Below are 24,311 nucleotides of genomic sequence, written 5' to 3' on the forward strand. Positions count from 1 at the left end.
GATAAACATTTGGGCACAGGTAGACTTTAAAAGCTTCAGACTGTCAAGCATTATGGATAATCAAACAGATGCAAATATTTCCAAGATTTTGCAAATGTATGCACATTTTGTGCAAATTTATGCAACTTCAACATGAACCAATCAATTTAAACCGGAGTTTACATGTATTGGTCCATTTTCAAACTGCATATATTTGCATAAAAAATTGCATTCACTTGGAAAAATGTGCATCTCATTGGTCATCCCTATTAGGCCTGGAACCCACTACCCACTTTAGGGAGTGATTCAAACTGCTAGTAATTTCCCTAAATGCTCAGCTAATGTAATGGATGGGCCAAATTCCACTGGAGCGATTGCGATTACCAAAATCGCAAATGCAGGACATGCAGCATTTTTAGCGTTTAGCATTCTTGCAATGTAAAGTATATAAACGCTGGCATAATCGCTTGTCAAAACCTACACAGGGCGATTTTGCTAGCATTTTTACATTACTGCACACTGTAACAAAATTAAAAATTAATTGAAAGGACCAACCAAAATTAAACACATTAATCGCTACACAACGGTTGGAAAATTGATTACACTTTTTAAAATTGCTACCAAAAACGCTCATTAAAACGCTTACAAACCGCTCAGAAAAAACGATTGCGATTGGCGATAGCGTTTCGTAGTGGGTTCCAGGCTTAAAGCATACTAAGGCCCGGAAACCATTACCAGCGAACACATCGCTGCCAGCTGTCTCAATGCTGCAATATCAAGTACTGTGGATTCGCAAGAATTCTGTCCACATTGTCAGAATTTAAATCTTTCTGCAACCACATTTACTTCAGAGCATACATGTCAAACTCCGGCCCGTGGGCCAAATCTGGCCCTCTGAGCCATCATGTTTGGCCCTCATGTGGTTTCCCCACTTTGCATTGTGTTTGGCCCACTTTAGACCACCAGAGAAGCTATACTGGAGAGTAAGTCCTACAGGTCCTTCTCAAAAAATTAGCATATTGTGATAAAGTTCATTATTTTCTGTTATGTACTGATAAACATTAGACTTTCATATATTTTAGATTCATTACACACAACTGAAGTAGTTCAAGCCTTTAATTGTTTTAATATTGATGATTTTGGCATACAGCTCATGAAAACCCAAAATTCCGATCTCAAAAAATTAGCATATTTCATCCGACCAATAAAAGAAAATAATTATGTTCAGTTATGCACTCAATACTTGGCCGGGAATCCTTTTGCAGAAATGACTGCTTCAATGCGGCGTGGCATGGATGCAATCAACCTGTGGCACTGCTCAGGTGTTATGGAGGCCCAGGATGCTTCGATAGCGGCCTTAAGCTCATCCAAAGTGTTGGGTCTTGCGTCTCTCAACTTTCTCTTCACAATATCCCACAGATTTTCTATGGGGTTCAGGTCAGGAGAGTTGCCAGGCCAATTGAGCACAGTAATACCATGGTCAGTAAACCATTTACCAGTGGTTTTGGCACTGTGAGCAGGTGCCAGGTCGTGCTGAAAAATGAAATCTTCATCCCCATAAAGCTTTTCAGCAGATGGAAGCATGAAGTGCTCCAAAATCTCCTGATAGCTAGCTGCATTTACCCTGCCCTTGATAAAACACAGTGGACCAACACCAGCAGCTGACATGGCACCCCAGACCATCACTGATTGTGGGTACTTGACATTGGACTTCAGGCATTTTGGCATTTTCCTCTCCCCAGTCTTCCTCCAGACTCTGGCACCTTGATTTCCGAATGACATGCAAAAGTTGCTTTCATCCGAAAAAAGTACTTTGGACCACTGAGCAACAGTCCAGTGGTGCTTCTCTGTAGCCCAGATCAGGCGCTTCTGCCGCTGTTTCTGGTTCAAAAGTGGCTTGACCTGGGGTATGCGGCACCTGTAGCCCATTTCCTGCACACCCCTGTACACGGTGGCTCTGGATGTTTCTACTCCAGACTCAGTCCACTGCTTCCACAGGTCCCCCAAGGTCTGGAATCGGTCCTTCTCCACAATCTTCCTCAGGGTCCGGTCACCTCTTCTCGTTGTGCAGCGTTTTCTGCCACACTTTTCCTTCCCACAGACTTCCCACTGAGGTGCCTTGATACAGCACTCTGGGAACAGCCTATTCGTTCAGAAATGTCTTTCTGTGTCTTACCCTCTTGCTTGAGGGTGTCAATGATGGCCTTCTGGACAGCAGTCAGGTCGGCAGTCTTACCCATGATGATTGCGGTTTTGAGTAATGAACCAGGCTGGGAGTTTTTAAAAGCCTCAGGAATATTTTTCAGGTGTTTAGAGTTAATTAGTTGATTCAAATGATTAGGTTAATAGCTCATTTAGAGAACCTTTTCATGATATGCTAATTTTTTGAGATAAGAATTTTGGGTTTTCATGAGCTGTATGCCAAAATCATCAATATTAACCACTTAGCAACCCTTGCCACGCTTATCTACGCCCCTTTAAAATTCACCTGGGGCACAGGGGCGTAGATAGGCATCTCCTGTTTGTTTTCCCGCTGTGAGCGTTCGCGTGCGCGATCGCGTGCACGCGATCGCGTGCACGCGGATGCGCGGTCGCGTTCGGCACCCGCTGATCAGCCAATCAAAGTGCTTACAAGTTTGAATAAGCACTGCCAAAGCCAATGGCAGTGCTCATTCATTCAGAATGTTTACAAACAATGTATCTGTCACTAAGCTGTTACAGTTACTGAGATCACTCGTGAGAGGATCTCATAACTAGAACAGCATTAGTGACTGATCAGGATCAGTGAGTTTTATAAATTATACCCCCCATTGAGCCCATTAACCCTTACCTCCCCTGCCACTGCTCCTCTGCTCCAATTTTCATTTTACTGTGCAGGCATTTCAGGCCCTTTTGGCTTTTCCCATATATATGCTGTATATATATATATATATATATATATATATATATATATATATATATATATATATATATATCTCCCCATTTCTATATTTTGCCACTGAAAAAATAAAACTTTTTTTATTTGATCCCCTATCTGACTTGCCTAGCCACTTACGTAGTAGTACATACTACTTCCCTACTTGTCTAGCCTAGTATAGCATAGCCTAGCATAGCCTACCTACATTTACTATGGCGAAGAGGCTTTACACTGCAGAACAGGCGGCCGCCATTCTGCAGGAGGACAGCGACAGCAGCAGCAGCAGCGAATGGGAAGATTTAGATGAGTCGGATGCTGAATGGCTACCTATGGAGGAATCTGACTCTTTCTCAGAAAGTGACTCAGATTCTGAGTCCTCTGAGCCACCACCAGCTCAGCGAGCTAGGAGAGAGATACAGGGGAGAGGCAGTGACACTGAATCTGCATCTGAAGGGGGATCACCTGCACCTACCACCAGCAATGCCAATGTCAGAGGTCAGAGGGCTGCCAGGCCAAAGCGGAGCAAGCCAGTGAGGGAACACCTACCCTATGATATAGCCCACCCACAGTGGTCCACCCCTAATATGGAAGCCCCTAACATTCCTCCCTTCACAGCAAGAAGTGGTTTAATAGTTAATACCCAGAATATGCAGCCAATTGATTATTTCAGTCTGTTCCTTACTGACACTTTTCTGGACTGTATTTGTGAACAGACCAATCTTTACGCCCAACAGAAGATAGCAGACAATCCCACCGCATATTTGGCAAGAAAATGGGTCCCCACTACTACCCCTGAGCTAAAGGTCTTTTTGGGCTTGACCTTTAATATGGGCCTTGCTCCGAAACCAAAATTATGCCATTTCTGGTCCACAAAATCCATACATTGTATGCCTATCTATTCCGCCGCCATGCCTAGAGGCCGGTACACATTGCTGTTAAGATGCCTGCATTTTAATAACAATGAAGAGCAGCTCCACCGTGACGACCCAGCCTTTGACCGGCTATTCAAATTACGGCCGATCATCAAACATTTAAATGAAACATTCAAAGAAGCTTATATGCCAGAGCAAAACTTGGCTATAGATGAGTCCCTAGTCCCATTCCACGGAAGGCTAGGGATCAAACAATACATTCCCAACAAGAGGGCACGTTACGGGATAAAAGTCTACAAGCTGTGTGAAAGTGGGAGTGGATATACTTTTACGTTCAAGATCTACGAAGGGAAGGACAGCTTGATAGAGCCTGCTGGATGCCCTCCTTACATGGGTACAATTGAGAGAGTAGTCCTGGACTTGCTAAACCCGCTTCTCCACCAAGGGTATCATTTATATGTGGACAATTTTTATACTAGTGTCCCATTATTTAAATTTTTATTTTCTGTCCAGACTCCAGCCTGCGGAACTGTTAGGGCAAACAGGAAAGGCCTGCCGCCACAGGTTGTCAGTAAAAAATTAAAGAAAGGGGAGACCTGTAGCCAAAGGAGCAATGAGCTGCTTGCCTTGAAATTCAAGGATAACCGGGATGTCCTAGTTTTGACCACCATCCACTCCGAGGCCACAACAACAGTCAGGTCTCGTAGAGAGCATCGAGTCAAGCCAGTAGCCATTGTTGACTATAATAAATTTATGGGGGCAGTAGACCTGGCCGACCAAGTAATGGCACCATACAGGATTGATAGGAAAAGAAAGGCCTGGTATAAGAAAGTTGCAATAAACTTAATGCAGGTCGCCGTTCAGAACTCTTTTGTTCTGTACAAAAAATCAGGCAACAAGGGTGCTTATTTAGACTTCCTGGAGGAGATCATAACATCATTGATACATGAATCTGGACCACCTGCCACAAACCAAGACCTGGTTTCAGAGAATGTCATCCGACTCGAAGGAAATCATTTCCCCACCCCAATCCCCCCTACTCCATCAAAGAAATATCCCCCAAAAAAATGCAGAATTTGCCGGAAAAATGGAGTTAGAAGGGACACCCGCTATCATTGCCCAAAGTGTCCATCCAAATTAGGACTGTGCCTCAACCCGTGCTTTGAAGTGTACCATACAGCAGTCCGTTTTTAGGTTTTTTTTTCTTTTTCTCTCACTGCTTCAATTTTTACTTTACGCTTGACCTTCTGGATCTGACCTCTGGCATGGACTACGACCACCCCCTGGCTTCTGACCTCTGGCATGGACTACGACTACCCACGGCTTCTGACCTATGGCATGGATTATGACTACCCCCTGGCTTCTAATCTCTGGCATGGATTACGACTACCCCCGGCTTCAGACCTATGGCATGGATTATGACTACCCCCTGGCTTCTGATCTCTGGCATGGATTACGACTACCCCCGGCTTCTGACCTATGGCATGGATTCCGACTACCCCCTGGCTTCTGATCTCTGGCATGGATTACAACTACCCCCGGCTTCTGACCTCTGGCATAGATTACGACTACCCTCTGACCTCTGGCATGGATTTCAACTCCCCTCTGACTTCTGACTTATGGTTCAGCTAAAGACACTACAGCTTCTGACTTCTTAAGCAGTGAGTACCAATGTTTTTGTGTTTAATGTTAAGAGAACTTGCTGCACTTGTTTCATTTTTTTAGTGAAATGTCAGTGAAATGGTTTAGCCACCCAAGAAAGAATTTAGAAAAGTCCAAATGTTACAAAATGGCAATATCTGAGTAGGCCTGGGTCTCTAGTTTTCAGAATGGTAAGATTTGTGACTTTTATTCAATGATCTGATGTTACAGGGGTTTTTATAAGAAAGAATGGCATTGTTACATTTGGTGAAAAAATGGCCTTGAAAAAGCCACTGGTGCTACTTGTGGTTAATAGTCTGCGGTGTGCCCAAAAAGCTATCTGTTTATGTATATAGGGTATCATTTTACCCGTGACATGTGAGAGACTCAAATTTGGGAAGTTTGTGAGCCTAGGCATATGTCAAATTATTTTTTTTTCATGCCAAAGTGAAAAAACTGTAAAAAAAAAATACCATTTTCAAAGTTATAGTGCAATTTCAGCAAAACTGCATGGGTGCAAATGTTACAAAATATGTATATGTGAGTAGGCCCAGGTCTCTAGTTTTCAGAATAGTGACATTTATGGCTTTTCTTGATTGTTCAAATGCTCCAAAGGCTTTGCTAAGAATGAATGACTGCATTACTTTTGGTACAAAATATGGCCTTGAAAAACCCATTGGTGGTACTTGTTAACAGTGTGCCCTATGCCCAAAAAGCTATCTGTTTATGTATATAGGGTATCATTTTACTCGTGACAAGTGAGAGAATCAAATTTGGGAAGTTTGTGAGCCTAGGCATATGCCAAATGATTTTTTTTTCATGCCAAAGTGAAAAAACTGTAAAAAAAATACCATTTTCAAAGTTATAGTGCAATTTCAGCAAAACTGCATGGGTGCAAATGTTACAAAATATGTATATGTGAGTAGGCCCAGGTCTCTAGTTTTCAGAATGGTGACATTTATGGCTTTTCTTGATTGTTCAAATGCTCCAAAGGCTTTGCTAAAATAGAGTGACTGTATTACTTTTAGTACAAACAATGGCCTTGAAAAATCCATTAGTGCTACTTGTGGCTAAGTGTCCCATGTGCCCAAAAAGCTATCTGATTATGTATATTGGGTATCATTTTAACCGTGACAAGCGAGAGAAGAGAATTTGTGGTGTTAGAGAGCTGAGGCCTATATTATATGAATGTTTTTTGTAATGAACTGAATCAAAAGCAGTAAAATTGTTATTTTCATTTACGCTACACCAAAATAAAAACACTTGTAAAAAATCCCTAAAGTGACAGAATTGAAAAAAGAATACATAATTTGTTACCTTAGGGACTCAGCTTTTTAAATATGTATGCTACGAGGGTATAATACCATTATTTTTGCCAATAAGGGCATGTAATCATTCACAGAGTACAAAGTGAAATCAAAAAACACAAAATGGAAAAAATACACCTTTATTTCCAATTAATATATTGTTGCCATGCATTGTACTAGAGACATATTTTAAATGTTGTAATAACCAGGACAAACAGGCAAATAAAATGTGTGGGTTTTATCTAACGTAACACTTTTTATTTTTAAATTATAATGGCTGAGATCTGAGAAATAATGACTTTTTTCTTTTTTTTCGTTATAATTCCTTTTAAAATGCATACAAAATAAAATATAACTCAGCAAAAAGTACCCTCCAAAGAAAGCCTAGTTTGTCCTGAAAAAAACAAGGTATAGATCATTTAGGTGCAATGAGTAGTGGTAAAGTTATTGACGAATGAATTGGAGGAGCGTGAAATGTGAAAATTGCTGTGGTTTTTAAGGGGAAAACCCTGTGGTAGAGAAGTGGTTAAAACAATAAAAAGCTTGAACTACTTCAGTTGTGTGTAACGAATCTAAAATATATGAAAGTCTAATGTTTATCAGTACATTACAGAAAATAATGAACTTTATCACAATATGCTAATTTTTTGAGAAGGACCTGTAGATCACCAGGGAAACCATATGGGGAGGGTGAAAGCAGTAGATAGCAAGGAACTGCATTGGAGAGGGAGGGGTCCACTAGACACCAGGGAACTGTATAGGAAAAGGAGGGGGACACTAGGAAACTGTTTTGGGTGAGGGAGAGAGGACAACTAAACAGGGACAGGCCTGGATTTACACCACAGGAGCCTATAGGCACTAATGTCCTGGCACCCTAGACCTCCCCCTCCATGAACCTACATATCCCGCAGCAAACTGCACTACAAGTGTGTTGGCTGGCCCAGCTGTCACTTTTCCCTTACTTCCCTTCTCCGTCAAAAGTAGCTACAGGCAGGGCCGGATTATCAACCAGGCACATAAGCAGTAGCTTGGGGCCCCATACAGAGTCTGGGGGCTCCGTCAGCACTGCAGAATGAGGGGGCACAGTGCAGGAAAGGGGAGCGTCGGGCACATAGTGATTGGCGGGGAGCTGGGGCAGCCCCCCTCACCTGGGACTCCCCTTCTGGGCTCCCCTTACAGAATTTTGCAAAGCGGTTACCTATAATGGGGAAACTGTAGACCTGGCTACTTATACTGGGGACTCCTATAGATCTGGCTACCTATACTGGGGACACCTATAGACCTGGCTACCTATAGTGGGGGCCCCGATAGCTTGCTACTATACTGGGGGCAACTATACTGTGGGGTTGTGGAGAAAAGATCACAACAAATCCACTGCGCTCCGATCAAAAAACACCCCCCACATTGCCTGAGAACCATCACCGTCCTATGGTCACGAACCAGGTAGTTGACTGTTCCGGAGACATCGCAGATGCGGTAACCAAACAAGTGGACTACCAGTGGTGAGATTATTCTGGACCTATTTATGTCTAGCTTGCAAGCTGAAGAGGATTTCCTTTGCCCTCCATGCTTATGCATGCATATATTGCTCTCTCCCCCTCTTTAAAGACAAAAAATGGTACCGGTACCAATAGAGGTGTGTGAGTGAGGCATGCGTGGTGGAGGTGCGGAAGGAGATGTGTTCAGTACAGGTCAATTTTTAATTGATTTTAATTTGTTTACCCTCGATGGAGTCGGTGTCACAATAAAGCTACTTTTCTAATTTTGCAAATACCTATGAACTCTCCCACTGTTATTTATATATTTACATGTACGGCATTCTATTTGTGGGACTGTTCCCTCAGATTGAGGTGTGGGTATACCGATTTAAGGTGGCAGTTGAGATCAGGCAAAGAGTGGTTTCATGTATCTGAATTGCGTTAAGCTTTCCCCAGAGTGCAGCTCCTAACTTACTTGGGAACCAGTAAGAGGCTGTAGAAAACAGAAAGGAAGGGAAGGAGATAGGAGCTAGATGTGTATCATCACGTCCTCTGGGTGTTTGTTCCTACCTGCACGCCTTGTCACTGGCCAGTAGTGGGGGAACCCATAAGATTCTAGCCACTAGCTAGAATCGTATGGGTTCCCCCGCTACTGGCCACAGTGAGGAGGCGTGCAGGGCGGAGCAAACACCCAGAGGACGTGGTGATACACATCTAGTGTGATAAGTGCACTTTTTAACCTTCACATTGTACGTGTTATTTTACTTGCCTTAAAGGAAGCATATTAAGAGTTAATGCACCAGAGAGCGCTCCTTTCTCCTTCCCTTCCTTTCGGGTTGTGGAGAAAACCTGCTACTTTGCTTAGGGCCCCATTTGGCCTTAATCCGGCTCTGGCTACAGGTGTCCCTTAGACTTAGGTAACCAAAGGAACCCTCAGTATTAAAGGGCAACTGTAGTGAGAGTTTTTCCAGGCTGTCATATTTATTTCCTTTTAAGCAATATCATTTGCCTGGCAGCCCTGCTGATCTATTTGGCTGCAGTAGTGTCTGAATAGCACCAGAAACAAGCATGCACCTTATCTTGTCAGATCTGATCTTGTCAGAAACACCTGCTGCATGCTTATTCAGGGTCTATGGATAAAAGTATTAAGGTACATACACACGTCGGATTTCTGCAAACGACCCGTCGTTTGGACGTCCAAACCGAGCCAAGCGGATTGCTCAAGTCTGGTCTTATCACCTGAACGACAGACTGCACACACCCGATTTGACGTCCGAACGATCGGTCGTTTGGACGTCCAAACGACGGGTCGTTTGCGCAAATCCGACGTGTGTACGCACCTTAGAGGCAGAGGATCAGCAGGACTGTCAGGCAACTGGTATTCCTTAAAAGAGTAAATAAATATGGCAGCCTCCATTTCACTTTCTTTACAGTTGTCCTTTAAGTAGGTAAGGGAGCTCCGGACTGAAAGTAGATCTTATCAGAGGAATGCAGAGCACAGCCTCTTATTTACTCTCTGCTTGGGACCCTGCATAGGCAAGGAGAGAGGGAGGCACTAGGGAGGGGAGGGTAGTGAGCAGCCTTTCCATAATCTGTAGGCCTGTGCCAACAGTGCCTTACGGTAAATCCGGTCCTGATCAGGGAACTGTATAGGGGAGCGAGGAGGGCCACTAGACACCAGAGAACCGTATAGAGGAAGGAGGGGGCTATTAGACACCAGGGAACTTTATAAGGGAGAGAGGTGGCCTCTAGACATTGAGGTTGGCCTGCAACTTGGTCCCAGAGCTCAATTACGGCTCATTCTGTATTTGAGTTTGACACCCCTGCTTCAGAGGCAAAGACGATCTTTAATGAAGTGAGGGCTGAAGCATGCGTTTCATTTATTACCTTTAGGCCTCTTTCACAGTGGGACGGTGCGTTTGATGCAACATTAAGGTCGCATAACATGCCCCTAATGCAACGCATTGAAAGACTATAACTTGGACGTTATAGTACATTCTTTAGCCCTGCGTTTGGTGCGCCGTTTTCGTCACACAGTGATGGAATGAAAACGGCGCATGCGTTACATTAAAAGAAACAAAAACATTACTGAGCATGTGCAACACACACAACGCAGCGGATTTATTGCTAAACGCACAGCATGCAGCACATTTTAAATATTGCTACACGTTACACACAACGCAACGTGTGCACTGTGAATGTTGCACAGACTTAATATTGCTGTGCGTTAGTCCACATTAAAACATTTTCTAACGTGCGACTTTAACGTCGCACTGTGATAGAGGCCTGAAAGTGAAGAATATACACTGCCCTTCTTCTCCCAGACAGTGAATTAGCAAAGCTATACCAGCCATGGAAGCCGAAGTCTCTTGTTTCTTAGATTTGTAGGCATAGCCCCCTCCAGCACAAGACAAGTCACAAACCGCACCTCTCCAATATACAGTATTCTTACATGTACTACTGAAAGTGCAACGCAAATAACTTTCACCACACTGAAACATCTAGCGTCCAGTCATCCCTTTTACACATTAAAATTGAGAAAGCACTTTAGTTTCCTGCACTGACACTGCAGGTCCCACATTGATTTACTCGAGTGATGTTTCCGCCAATGCGGATTATATTATTGGCCTAAAATACTGTAATGTACATTAACTGGAATAACATATAGGATACTCTTTATCCCGATAACCAAAAAATTGGCAGAGACAAATACAAATTTCACTGGCAAAATGTAAACTGCAGCCATTCCTACACTGAAATGGCAGGGTTCTCAAACTTTGCACAGTTGATCACTGGGTGACTGGGATTAAAATTGAGAAAAGTGGGTGGGGCCTTCAAAAGCCAATCAAAATTCACCTATTGATTTTCAAGGGGAATATTTAATTGCTGCCATTCTTGCGCTGTAAGGCCCGGTTCACATTAGCGTTCGCTGTCCGGATTCGCCTGATCGGATCCGGACTGTATACTGTACAAACGGAACGTACGTTCCGCATAGCAATGTAAAGTCTATGCGGACGTTCACACGCGTCCATTCCGTACGGAACAGAGCCGGATCGGATCCGGACTCCGGACACTTTTCCAACATGCGCTATTTTTTGGGTCCGGATCATCCGGCCCACGCACCCGGACCGGAGCCAGACCGGAGCCTGACTGCACCATGCGCTCATAGAAACCAATGGGAAACGGAAAGCACAGAACACACTGGCTATAAAAACAGGACGTTCTACCCCACTTCCTATGCGTTCTCTATGGTACCGGCGGCCATTTTGGATGTGGACACATGGGCCCAGCATTTCTGGAGTGGAACAGCAGTGACTTTTTTGCTGGAGCTGTTTGACAGTATGTCGGAGGTGGAGGTGAGGCCCTACACAGCGGAGGACCTGATTCTACAGGTGCAGCAGATACCTGCCCTGTGGGACAAGGGGGACAAAGACGACAGCAATGTGAGGCTTTGCAGAAGGCTGTGGCAGAATATAGCAAAATTGTACGTGGAGGGTTTCGAAAACCTGAACCGCAAACGGCAGAGGGTATGTTGACTACAAGTGTTGTTTTAGGGGGCTTGTGGCTATTCATATGTGTTTTGTTTGATTGTGATGTATTCCACTTTTGCTATTGATGTGTGTCACCCACCCACATGTTGCCCACTCACCTGTTGCCCTGCCACCTGTATCCCACCTGTGCCGTGTCCCACCCACCTGTGCCGTGGCCTATCCACCTGTGCCGTGGCCTACCCACCTGTGTCCCACCCACCTGTGCCGTGGCCTACCCACCTGTGCCGTGGCCTACCCACCTGTGCCGTGGCCTACCCACCTGTGTCCCACCCACCTGTGCTGTGGCCTGCCCACCTGTGTCCCACCCACCTGTGCCGTGGCCTACCCACCTGTGTCCCACCCACCTGTTCTGTGGCCTACCCACCTGTGTCCCACCCACCTGTTCTGTGGCCTACCCACCTGTGTCCCACCCACCTGTGCCGTGGCCTACCCACCTGTGTCCCACCCCCCTGTGTCTTACCCACTTGTGTCCCACCCACCTGGGCCATGGCCTACCCACCTGTGTCCCACCCACCTGTGTCCTACCCACTTGTGTCCCACCCACCTGGGCCGTGGCCTACCCACCTGTGTCCCACCCACCTGTTCTGTGGCCTACCCACCTGTGTCCCACCCACCTGTGCCGTGGCCTACCCACCTGTGTCCCACCCCCCTGTGTCTTACCCACTTGTGTCCCACCCACCTGGGCCATGGCCTACCCACCTGTGTCCCACCCACCTGTGTCCTACCCACTTGTGTCCCACCCACCTGGGCCGTGGCCTACCCACCTGTGTCCCACCCACCTGTGTCCTACCCACTTGTGTCCCACGCACCTGTGCAATGGCCTACCCACCTGTGCCGTGGCCTACCCACCTGTGTCCCACCCACCTGTGCAGTGGCCTACCCACCTGTGTCCCACCCACCTGTTCCGTGGCCTACCCACCTGTGTCCCACCCACCTGTGGCCTACCCACCTGTGTCCCACCCACCTGGGCCGTGGCCTACCCACCTGTGTCCTACCCACCTGTTGCCCTGCCAACTGTGGCCCTGCCACACCCTTGTAGCATGCGTGTCTGGGCCGCAAGTGCAATCCTGTGGCCTAGACACGCATGCTCTGAGCGCAAACAACATCCAGATGGACCAATGAAAACTGTAAACCACATTTTTATTGCACATTTTAAAAAAATTTTAAATATTAAAGTAAAAACTGTTAAAAAGTAACAAATGTTAAAAACTAACAAACTACAGTAAAAACAAAACAGTATTCAGGGTCGTCCTGGCGGGGTATGGAAATAGTTTTTCAGTAGGTCCCTGTTGTGGAGGGACACTGCCCTTGGCCTGGTGGCATACCTCCTCAACGACAGTAGTGGGAGCACATTTGGGGGTTCCGGAGTGTCATTTTCCTCCTGGCGCACGCTGCCTTCACCACGTCGACTGCGTTGGCCGGCTTCAACAGCATCGGCGTGTGGAACACCCTCCACTTTGACACCAGGATCCCAAATGTGCATTCCACCATTCTCCGAGCCCGGCTCAAACGAGCGTTGAAGTGGAGCTGCCTGGCATCAAGGCCCCTGTCTGGGTACAGCCGCATCACATGGCTGGACAAGGCGAAGGCCTCGTCCCCCACAAACACATAGTGGTAGGCCGGTGCCCTTGTCCCAGGCCAGGGTCTGTCACCAGGGAGATGCAGTCTGCCTTGCTCCATCCGCTGGCAAAGGGCCGTACGCTGGAAGATTCCAGAATAATTGGAACTTCCGTACGGTACGACCCCACATACACATAGACAAAGTTGTAGTCCGCATCGGCCACTGCCATTAGCACAATGCTAAAGTATTTTTTATAATTAAAATAATGGCTGCTGTTATAATTTAAGTAGGCCTCAGTTACTTGGCCTGAGTTTTATGTAAAAGGCTTGTCCGCAGTGTATGCCTTTAAAATAGATAGAGGTTTGGTGATGCAGGCAGAGGCATCTCAGGGTCTGCGTGTAGCAGAAGATACACGCAGATACTGAGAACATGTTCCTAAGAGAAGGCCATCGGTTTACTCTGACCTCCACTTACAGGACAGGAACAGTAAACATTGGCCATATTTACTAAACATCCACATGCCTGCATCTGGGTCAAGTGCCTCATCGATTATTAATCGAGTAGGCGGGTATGATGACACCACGAGTGGGTCCACCAATAGACTGATATAGGGGGTGGCGAAGATGATGTCATATTTAACTCTTTCCTAGTCGGTATTAAATCTGGAGCGAGCGATGGGGAACTCACTTCTGCTTCTTCCTTCTGCACTAGCTCGCAAGGCCGACTTGGACCTCTAAGCATGTTATTCCTTTCTGTAATCTGATATAATGTATGCTGTACATAGGTAGTCTAGCTGTAACATAGAGTAGATACAAGAAGACCTGGGTATCTTCAGTAGGAAGATACTCAAGCAGCTGTAACGCAACATGGAAGTCTGCTTGGCCAGGAGATAAATGTATCTATCTGTATTCCTGTTTCCTGAATAAATAACGTAAACATTGGAGAAGCCTGAGAAAGTCTATTTCCTGTTTGCTGTGTGGAGAGTCAAGTGATCTCACAGTCTGTGAGACGATGGTGTCGAAGCAAGGTGATAAGAACAGTTTATAACAGTGGTGCCTGAAATCCTTCCCTGCCTAGCAAAACAGGCAGACGGGGCCGGGGCCGAAGGAATATGGTTTCAAGATATTCCACAGCAAAACAAGCGGAATAGACGGACACGGACTGTAAAGCTTATCAAGCTGAGACTGATAAGCTGGTGTGAGTAGTGTGTGGGAGCCGAGCACACACGGGCACGGGCTGCAATTCGGGGAAACCAGCGGCGACACTCGTGGATGTTAAACTTTGACTGACAGTGCACATCAGTCACAGCCTAAACCGGATCACAGGTGACTGGAAGGCTCCGAGGCCGGCTGGCAGCTGCCGCTGGAGATTGATCCGCTGAGCCAGTGTGGGTACACAGAGCTGACGCTCAGTAGTTCCAGAGATCCACTCAGTGTCGTGGAAAGTTGCCAAAAGCTGGTCGAATTCGCAGGCTTACAAAGTCTTCTGCTCAGGCAAGTATGTTTTACGTTGTTATATGGCGTTATCTGTGTTAATGTGTACATTCTGTGTTAATTGCAGAGTGGAGGCTGCGGGCTTCTCATCTCTCCTGTGCGTGAAGGGAGGGGTGAGGAGAGGTGCAGCTCCGATGTAAATACAGAACGTGTTTTCAGAGTTTATGCGCTTTGATTGTTTCTTAGGATTCGATGTTCCTGGGTGGCAGATGTTTTGTTTTCTCTCTCTCTGGGTTTTGTTTTGTTTTTCCCGCCCTGTCCAGAGACTGGGCAGGATGATAGATAAGGGGGGGGGGTCCCCCGCGGCAGAGGGAAACCAACAGTGTTAGTGGTGGAAAGGGGGGAGAGGTAGCAGAGTAGACAGGAGAGAACAGTTGTAAAACTTAGAAGTAAGTTTTTCTCGGGGAGCTGGGTGGACAGCCCTTGTCTCTGGGTAGCTGTGGAAGTTCGCAGAGGGACAGCTGAGATAATGGGTGAGGTTTTTGTTTGTCTTTCCTCCGCGCGTTTCCAGTCAGAGTTGCTAACATGCTTGTAAATATCTGCATCTGTTATGTTGTTCAGCCAGCTCGTCTGTTGTTCGTCTCAGTAATAGCGCTGTAATAGTTCTGAGTTATGGCTGAGATAAGCTGCAGATGAGTTGTGGAGAGAGGGGATAGAGGGAGAAAGGAGGAAAGCGAGTGTCTTTCTGTTTGTGAGATGTTCTGTACGTTTCTCGCATTTCCAGTCGGTGCTGCTGCTAACATGTTTTTTCAATGTCTGTATTGTGTTGAAGTTCGAGCTGGGATGTTAACAGTTAAAACAGTTACAGTGGTTTGGAGTCGTATAGCTCGCTCGGGCGGTTCTTAGTTATGTCTGTGATAGAGTGAGAAAGATTCCTACGTCTCTGGGGATCCGTATGTCTGATTGCAGTTCGGATTACAGCTGAGTCGTGAAGGAATGCTGAGGCTGATTTTTGTGCACTGTGGATAGATGCTGTGTGTAACTATGCATAAAAAAAATGTATGTTCTATTTGAGTTTGTTTTCTTTCCTAAGGTATAGGAACGAGAGGCTGTTATGGGAGCAGCCATCTTAGCTGGCAGTCCAGGACTCAAAATGGCGGCAGTGGAGAGAGCCCGCCTCCGAGAGTCATGGCCCCCACACGTCATGGCAGGGGGGGAGGAGGGGCTGGGGGATCCACATCACGTCAGGCTGTGCTCGCGGCTCTGGGCAGAGCAGCTGAAAGGAAGGGGGGTAGAAATACAGAGACATTCTCCTGTGTGTCTCGGTTCTCAAAGTATTTCCCCAGAGCTTTTCCCTGGGTCCATGGACAGGAATGCCAGAATAGGAAGTGTTTCCCAGCTAGGTGCAGGGACACACGTAGCAGTGCAGATCAGGAAAGGGTCTGTACTGGGTTGCTTATGGGATTATTCCTGTAAGTGGGGCACCTTAATGGGTGGTGCAGCATGAGTTCCCAATAGAGTATAGGGGGGGACAGTGCATCAGGGGGGTGCCGGAGTTGGAAAAAAGGGAGTTGACCAATTCGGGTTTCCGTCGCCGCTTCTGCAGAGCGGTAACGTTTTTTCCGGTTTTGTCGTGAACAGGGCCAGAGCTGGACTGAGAGGTCTATGCTGGGCTGGAGCTGTTTTTGTGTGCGTTTTTTTTCGTCCACTGATTGGTCAAATATGTTTTTTCCAGCTCCTATCAATTGTAGCACAAAGAACAAGGACTGACAACAGTTCATGGGGCAATTATACAGATGATAAAATTGCCGTTTACAGAGTGACAGTGTATCAGTACGCTGTTTGCCATGTGACTACCTTCCATGTGGGCATTCAGGGATCTGCATACAGGCATGTGACGCTGGTATGCTTAGCCCTGCACCCTGTGTAGTTTAAGTGTAAAGTGCTCCTTCCTACAGGGAGGCAGCCGTTTTTTTTGTGAAGTCTGGGGGTAGTGGCACGGCAAACATGGATCAGAGGGTACAACACACAGAACTTCTAGCAGAGCTGGTATCGCGATGAAGTTCTAGATAAGTAAATGCGATAATGAGTAAGAGCATTGCAGGCTCACCTGCAAAGCAGCATCAGGTGTGGCATCCGTAATCTGTGCATGCGACGGCCGCGCATGGACAGATAAGGGGGGATGTGGAGTGAGCTGCAATGGGGTGAGAGCTTCCAAAGGTGAAGCGAGCTTCCATAGGTGAAGTCCGCGGGAGCATATTGTAAACAGGTAAGTACTGAGGATAGTACTGAGGTAGGCGGGGTGAAGTTTAACTCCAATCTACCAATAAGAGTAAACAGAGTTCATGAGAACCATAAAGCAACGAGATCAATTACGGTATATATTGATCAATTTAAAGTGTAAAGAGTACAAGCCGCAGGGCGAATCCCAAATCATTAATAAGAATTGATTTGTTTGTATTTCGATTTCAGGTGTTTGGCAATATGGAATTGAGACAGCTGCAGTGCTGGCAGCAAAGATGGAGATGTCAGTCGGATAAGCGAAAGGTTCCAGATGCCAATCTAAGCTTGGAGGAACACGAGATTCCTGAAATCGGAAAGAGACTAAAAAAACTGTCTGAGCAAAGCATAGTGCAAATTGCTAATGTTTTTCTTTCCCAAGGTGGTGCTTTTATAATGAGGAGTACCGTGCTGATGGTGATCCTAGGTTGCCATTTCGTCCTAGGAGAACGAAGAGAGGACATTCTCATGTATAATAAGGGGTTCATGAGAATGCAAGGCCCAAGCATGTTAATGTTTGGTGACAAAGGTACTAATCCTTTCACACCTCCCTCCGCTTGGCACAGACGGACCATGCAGGGACGGAGGAAAAGAGCACTTGTGCCAGGAGAAAGCAAATTTCATGGCACAAGGTGGGTGAAAGGTCTGAAGGGTCAAGTGTGCGGGCAGTGGGAATTTAATGGCAGTGTAAATCTGCTATTGAATGCCACACTCCCAGAATCGATGCACCGATCCAAAGGTTTGTTAAAAGGTACATTGCAGTACAATGGGTACATGCAAAAGGTGGAGTGTGTGATTCAGGGGTACCTTGTCTTGGTTATGCAGAGTGAGATGGTTCCAGATTGGAGAGGAACGAGCAGGGGGTGTCAATTCTCTTACCAGAGAGACGCAAGGGACAACATCACACTCTGGAGCTACCAACAGAGAGTGCCTCTGAAACAACTATACACACGTAAAGGCTGGAAAGCCAAGGGTGGGTGGTTCTCGAAACAAGAAGTAACAATCGAGATCAAGCCACATTTCCAGGTGACAAAGAGGGTGGGGAGAGCGGTCCCGGGGGAGGGAAAGCCCACACAGGGAACCCCATTCACACCACACGGGTCACAACAGGGGACGATATTACACAGTCCATATGCAGCAGCTTATCCTCATGATAGTTGGGTAAGTGATGAGGTACTCTTAATCGAAAGATTGCAGAGAGTACAGTCTTCCCGACCTCAGGTACATATTGTGCCTCAGGACATAAGGGGGGAAGAGGTCCAATCAGGACAGCTGGGGACATATTTTGTCAGCGAGAGATTGGACAAGGGGAGGTATATTAATTTTTCTGGAGAAGGATCTTTTGCATGGCAGCTTCGAGATGTTTGGGTGAACAAATGGAAACAGTGCAACATTCCTTTAGGCACCGCTACTTCCTTAGTTCCCACCTCAACCCGTGTCTTACACCAGGACCTGAGAGGTCAACCTTTTTTGGTGCTAGACGGGGAGGTGAAGCAAGTAGAGTTGTCCTCATGCGGGCAATTCTTGCAGAAGTATCTGCGTTGGCCGGGGCAAGCCAAATTTAGTGAAGAAGCCTGCAGGCTCAATAACGCAGAATGCGAGGCTACCATTCAAAAGATCCACCCTGAAGCCAAACCAATAGTTCCGGTGGCTGAAGGAAAGGTTTGGTTTTTTAACATAAGGTCTAGTGATACATTCAAGGTATATTCTCATAATTGTTCCGATAAGGGGGAGTTTCCAAGGGGAACATATTGTGTGAGTGGAGATCCCATATGGATCCTGTCATCCAGGTTTGATGACGTTGTTTCTCAAATTGTTAAGAGAACTCGGAAGGTCAAAGCTTCACGGGTAGTTCCCGTCCTGAAAGAGAACACGACATGGGACAAAGGGGAACAGGTTTTGATCCAAGCCGACCACATTTTGTTACAAAGGTTAAACAAACAGTACACTAAGTTAGAGGTAAGATTTCACCATGATACAGGTGATCTTAACGAGGTAGAACACAAAAATGAGCAGGTGAGTTCCAGTCTGCCCTGGTGGACAAAGGTTCCGGTGATGTTCCAGGGACACTCGGACGGGGCATCTGCAGTTCCAAAGTTCTTTCTACACCCACTGGTCGTCTGGATGGGGATGACAACTTTAGGCATCATTATCCAGGTGAGGTTGCGGGTTAAAATTACGTAAAATAAATTAACCGGTCCAGGGATTGGTGCCTCATAAACAATCTCCTGAACCAATAGTTTAAATTAAGGGATATACAGGGTTACGGGTATAGGTTTAGTAGTACCTATGATGGGGCTGATTGTATAAAGGCGCTCTTTTAGAAGGCACCTGGCACTGCTCCGTTTTGTAACAAACAAACGAGTTTCACTTTTCTGTGGTCATGCAAGTTTGTGAGTGATACGCAAGTGACGCAAATGCTGAGCATGTGGTATTGAGGGATTTAGAAGTAGGGCCTCCCCAGAGAGCCTGGTTACAGGAAGACCAAGAGGTCTTGCTCTCTCTTTTCCAGGGGTAACCGCCTAGAGCAGAGAAGTTGTGTGAGCACGAACATCGAAAAGTGAAACATACAAGAAAGAAACCAGGTACTGGGAGGTTCAGACGCTGAGATCTGCGGGTCAAGCCGTTTTAGGGGGGATTGTTATAATTTAAGTAGGCCTCAGTTACTTGGCCTGAGTTTTATGTAAAAGGCTTGTCCACAGTGTATGCCTTTAAAATAGATAGAGGTTTGGTGATGCAGGCAGAGGCATCTCAGGGTCTGCGTGTAGCAGAAGATACACGCAGATACTGAGAAAATGTTCCTAAGAGAAGGCCATCGGTTTACTCTGACCTCCACTTACAGGACAGGAACAGTAAACATTGGCCATATTTACTATAAACATCCACATGCCTGCATCTGGGTCAAGTGCCTCATCGATTATTAATCGAGTAGGTGGGTATGATGACACCACGAGTGGGTCCACCAATAGACTGATATAGGGGGTGGCGAAGATGATGTCATATTTAACTCTTTCCTAGTCGGTATTAAATCTGGAGCGAGCGATGGGGAACTCACTTCTGCTTCTTCCTTCTGCACTAGCTCGCAAGGCCGACTTGGACCTCTAAGCATGTTATTCCTTTCTGTAATCTGATATAATGTATGCTGTACATAGGTAGTCTAGCTGTAACATAGAGTAGATACAAGAAGACCTGGGTATCTTCAGTAGGAAGATACTCAAGCAGCTGTAACGCAACATGGAAGTCTGCTTGGCCAGGAGATAAATGTATCTATCTGTATTCCTGTTTCCTGAATAAATAACGTAAACATTGGAGAAGCCTGAGAAAGTCTATTTCCTGTTTGCTGTGTGGAGAGTCAAGTGATCTCACAGTCTGTGAGACGATGGTGTCGAAGCAAGGTGATAAGAACAGTTTATAACAGCTGCCACTCCCCACGGGTTTCTGAATCCGAATGTGTTTGCCGTCCAGCGCGCCAAAACAATTTGGAAACTTGCACTGGGTCCAGAAGCGCTGGGCGATCTCCTGCCATTTCTGGGTTTAGGCACTGGCATATATGTGGACCTCAGTCTTCGCCAAATGATCTTTGAGGTCCTCACAACGATGCTTGACACCGTGCTCCTCCCAATCCGAAAAGTGACATGTAGCGATGCATACGTTTGTCCAGTTGAGATGTACCTACAAGAGAAATAATCAAAATCAATTTTTTATGTCTTTGCAGGTGAAAAGTACAAGACACGCTGGCGCAGTATTCGGGACGCCTATGTCAAGTTTCTGCGGCGCAAAGCCAAGGAAGAAAGAAGTGGCAGTGGGGCCTCCAAAAAAAAAGATTACCAATTCTTCAAACAATTGACATTCCTAAATGCAAGCGTGGAACCGAGAGAGTAAGTACCACTATTGTGACCATGAACTGAGAAGGCATTGTATATGACGTTGACAGACAACTAACATGACTTTGATTATGTATTGACAAAACAGGACTCAATTCACAGGGCTTTATCAAACATTTATCGAACACTTTCTCAAACGTTTGCTAATTTACCTAATGTCGTTTGATAAAGTGTTTGATAAATCTATGACAAAGCTCTGTGAATTTAGGCCACATTGTATGTGATGTTGTTTGGCAAACCAATATATCGTTTTTATCATCGACAGGACTCAAGACAATTTTGAGGAACAAAAGGGGGCAGACCTGGAGTTGGGGGAAGACATGGAAGATGAGGTGGCAGGAGCTAGTGCCCCAGCTCCTAGTGATGAAGCTCCTCAAGCTCCTACGACCCAACAAGAACAACAAACGGCAGAGGACATTCAGGCACAACCGCCACGCAGGGCAACCCCTACGCAAGGCAGAGGCCGCGGTGATGAAGCTACCCCCCCACTGAGGCGTCGATTAGCCCCTGTCCACCCTCCAACCAGAAGGGAGACCGAAGCTGAGATGTCCGGTGCTGTCTCAGGACTTCTCGGCATTCTACAGAGCCACGAGGCACTAATCACCAGGCAGCTGCAGGATGGGGACAGGGGACATTTAATCGAACAGTATAAGAGACACATCGATTCACTTCAAAGTGAGCTACAATCGGTGCATGGACACTACCGGGAATAAAATTGATGCACGAGGTGCACAGGGCACAGTTTGACCAGCTGCGTGCGGAACATCACCAAGTGCGTGCGGAACATCAACAAGCGGTGGCACAGCTGCAGCAGATGATGCAGCAGATGCATCAGCAAAGTAGTGAACTCTTGAAACTGCAGGCACACCCAGCATTCCACACAGTCAAGTCTCTCCTGCCGTTCTTAGAAAAGGTGCCAAGCAACAACATGATGGCATGCCATTCAAGTATGCTCGATGCTATAAAACAACACATGGAGACGCCATTGATCCTTCTGCCAACATTTAGACATTCTCAACCTGCATTGGTGCCCCCCTGGCAATCTTCATCCCAGTCGTACACTGGCTTCAGAGGCAGTCAATACACACCGCTGCTGTCAGGGTCCAGCACCTCCACGACCAGCACCCAAGACAGTCCCGAGTTCCAGGCAGCACCTCCCATGTTCCCAACAAGTGCTGTAGACCCTAACATTTGACCAAATTTCCTCTTGTTCCTGGACATGGTCCTCTGAATCCCTCTGAACTTTGGAGGAAGGAGACTAGCACAGGGCATTAGCCAAAACTTTTCCCTGCCCCGTCTCAATCAACCAAAGTTCAGAGGGGTTCCGATGACCATGTCCAAGTACTTACGTTTTTAAAGTCCTTTAACCACTTCGCCATATCTGGACGCATATATCCGTCCAGATAGGCAGTGGTGCTGCAGCCGTGTGGTACGCGTGATCGGGCGCGCGCCCGCGCGTGCTCCCGCTGCCTCCCGCTGCCCCCCCGATCAGTGAATGGGAATATAATTCCCATTCACCGATCTAAATCCCCGGCAGAAATACCGACGCTTTCTCATCAGAGAGCGTGGTATTTCTGCCACCAGGAAACTTCTTCTCTTCTTTTTAGTTCCTAGATGCGACATCGTTCGCATCTAGGAATTTTTTGAATGTGGCCATCTTGTGGCCAAATAGTAAACTGCACCCACATACCTGTACTGAATAAAAAAAATACATTATATTACATCTAAAATTGGCTATTTACCTCCCAAACTAAAATTACCCAAATACAGTTTTGTATTAAATTTTTTTTTAAAAAAATTACAATAAAAAAAAAAACTACATAAATAGTTACCTAAGGGTCTGAACTTTTTAAATATACATGTCAAGAGAGTATCTTATTAAATTTTTTAAAATTATAAGCTTGTAAATAGTGATGGACGCAAATTGAAAAAATGCACCTTTATTTCTAAATAAAATATCGGCGCCATAAATTGTGATAGGGATGTAATTTAAATGGTGTAATAAGCGGGACAAATGGGCACATAAAATGCATGGGTTTTAATTACTGTAGCATGTATTAATTTTAAACTATAATGGCCAAAAACTGAGAAATAATGATTTTTTTCCATTTCTATCTTAATCTTCCTGTTAAAATGTATTTACAGTAAAGTGGCTCTTAGCAAAATGTACTACCCAAAGAAAGCCTAATTAGTGGCGGAAAAAACGAGATATAGATCAATTAATTTTGATAAGTAGCGATAAAGTTATTAGCGAATGAATGGGAGGTGAACATTGTTCGGATGCATAAGATTTTCGAAGCTGTAGGCTGAAGTGGTTAAACTTAGGGCCTGGTGTCCCCGAAAGACACCTTGGGCAGCTATGCCCTGCACCTCTGCACGAGCTATGCCCTGCACCTCCGCCGTTTGTTGTTCCGCACTCTCTAGTTGTTCCTCACCCTTGCAAGTGATCCTTGGAACCTAGGACGAAGGAGACCTGGACAGGGAAGAGGCAAGCCTTTTCCGGCCCTTTCTCCTTCATCCAAGGTTCAGAGGACCGCGTTGCAAGTGGTTAGGTTTTTAAAGTACTTAAATTTAGGGCCTGGTGTCCCCCAAAGACACTATACCTGGGTCACAAGAGTGCCTTTAGGGCAGCTATGCCCTGCACCTCTGCACAAGCTATGCCCTGCACCTCTGCCGTTTGTTGTTGTTCCGCACTCTCTAGTTGTTCCTCACCCTTGCAAGTGATCCTTGGAACCTTGGACAAAGGAGACCTGGACAGGGAAGAGGCAAGCCTTTTCCGGCCCTGTCTCCTTCATCCAAGGTTCAGAGGACCGCGTGCAAGTGGTTATGTTTTTAAAGTACTTAAATTTAGGGCCTGGTGTCCCCCCAAAGACACTATACCTGGGTCACAAGAGTGCCTTTAGGGCAGCTATGCCCTGCACCCCTGCACAAGCTATGCCCTGCACCTCTGCCGTTTGTTGTTCTTGTTCCTCACTCTCTAGTTGTTCCTCATTCTTGCACGTGACCCTTGGAACCTTGGATGAAGGAGACCTGGACAGGGAAGAGGCAAGCCTTTTCCGGTCCTGTCTCCTTCATCCAAGGTTCAGAGGACCGCGTGCAAATGGTTAGGTTTTTAAAGTACTTAAATTTAGGGCCTGGTGTCCCCCCAATACACTATACCTGGGTCACAAGAGTGCCTTTAGGGCAGCTATGCCCTGCACCTCTGCACAAGTTAGGTCCTGCACCTCTGCACAAGTTAGGTCCTGCACCTCTGCACAAGTTAGGTCCTGCACCTCTGCACAAGTTAGGTCCTGCACCTCTGCACAAGTTAGGTCCTGCACCTCTGCACAAGTTAGGTCCTGCACCTCTGCACAAGTTAGGTCCTGCACCTCTGCACAAGTTAGGACCTGCACCTCCGTCGTTTGTTGT

At 46.2% G+C, this 24,311-nt stretch overlaps 1 protein-coding gene across 1 annotated transcript; it reads left to right on the forward strand.

The window, feature by feature from the left end:
- Positions 1 to 3,108: 3,108 nt before the first annotated feature.
- LOC137533512 (piggyBac transposable element-derived protein 4-like) lies at positions 3,109 to 4,962 on the forward strand. Its single transcript, XM_068254888.1, has one exon. The coding sequence runs from the start codon at positions 3,109 to 3,111 to the stop codon at positions 4,960 to 4,962; it is 1,854 nt and encodes a 617-aa protein (XP_068110989.1).
- The last annotated feature ends 19,349 nt before the right edge of the window (positions 4,963 to 24,311 follow it).

This window comes from Hyperolius riggenbachi, chromosome 9 (genome assembly GCF_040937935.1).
Source record: "Hyperolius riggenbachi isolate aHypRig1 chromosome 9, aHypRig1.pri, whole genome shotgun sequence".
Taxonomy (NCBI): Eukaryota; Metazoa; Chordata; class Amphibia; order Anura; family Hyperoliidae; genus Hyperolius; species Hyperolius riggenbachi.

What these genes read in the sequence shown, in the direction of transcription:
- LOC137533512 (XM_068254888.1), top strand. Translation starts at nt 3,109, where the DNA reads ATGGCGAAGAGGCTTTACACTGCAGAACAGGCGGCCGCCATTCTGCAG.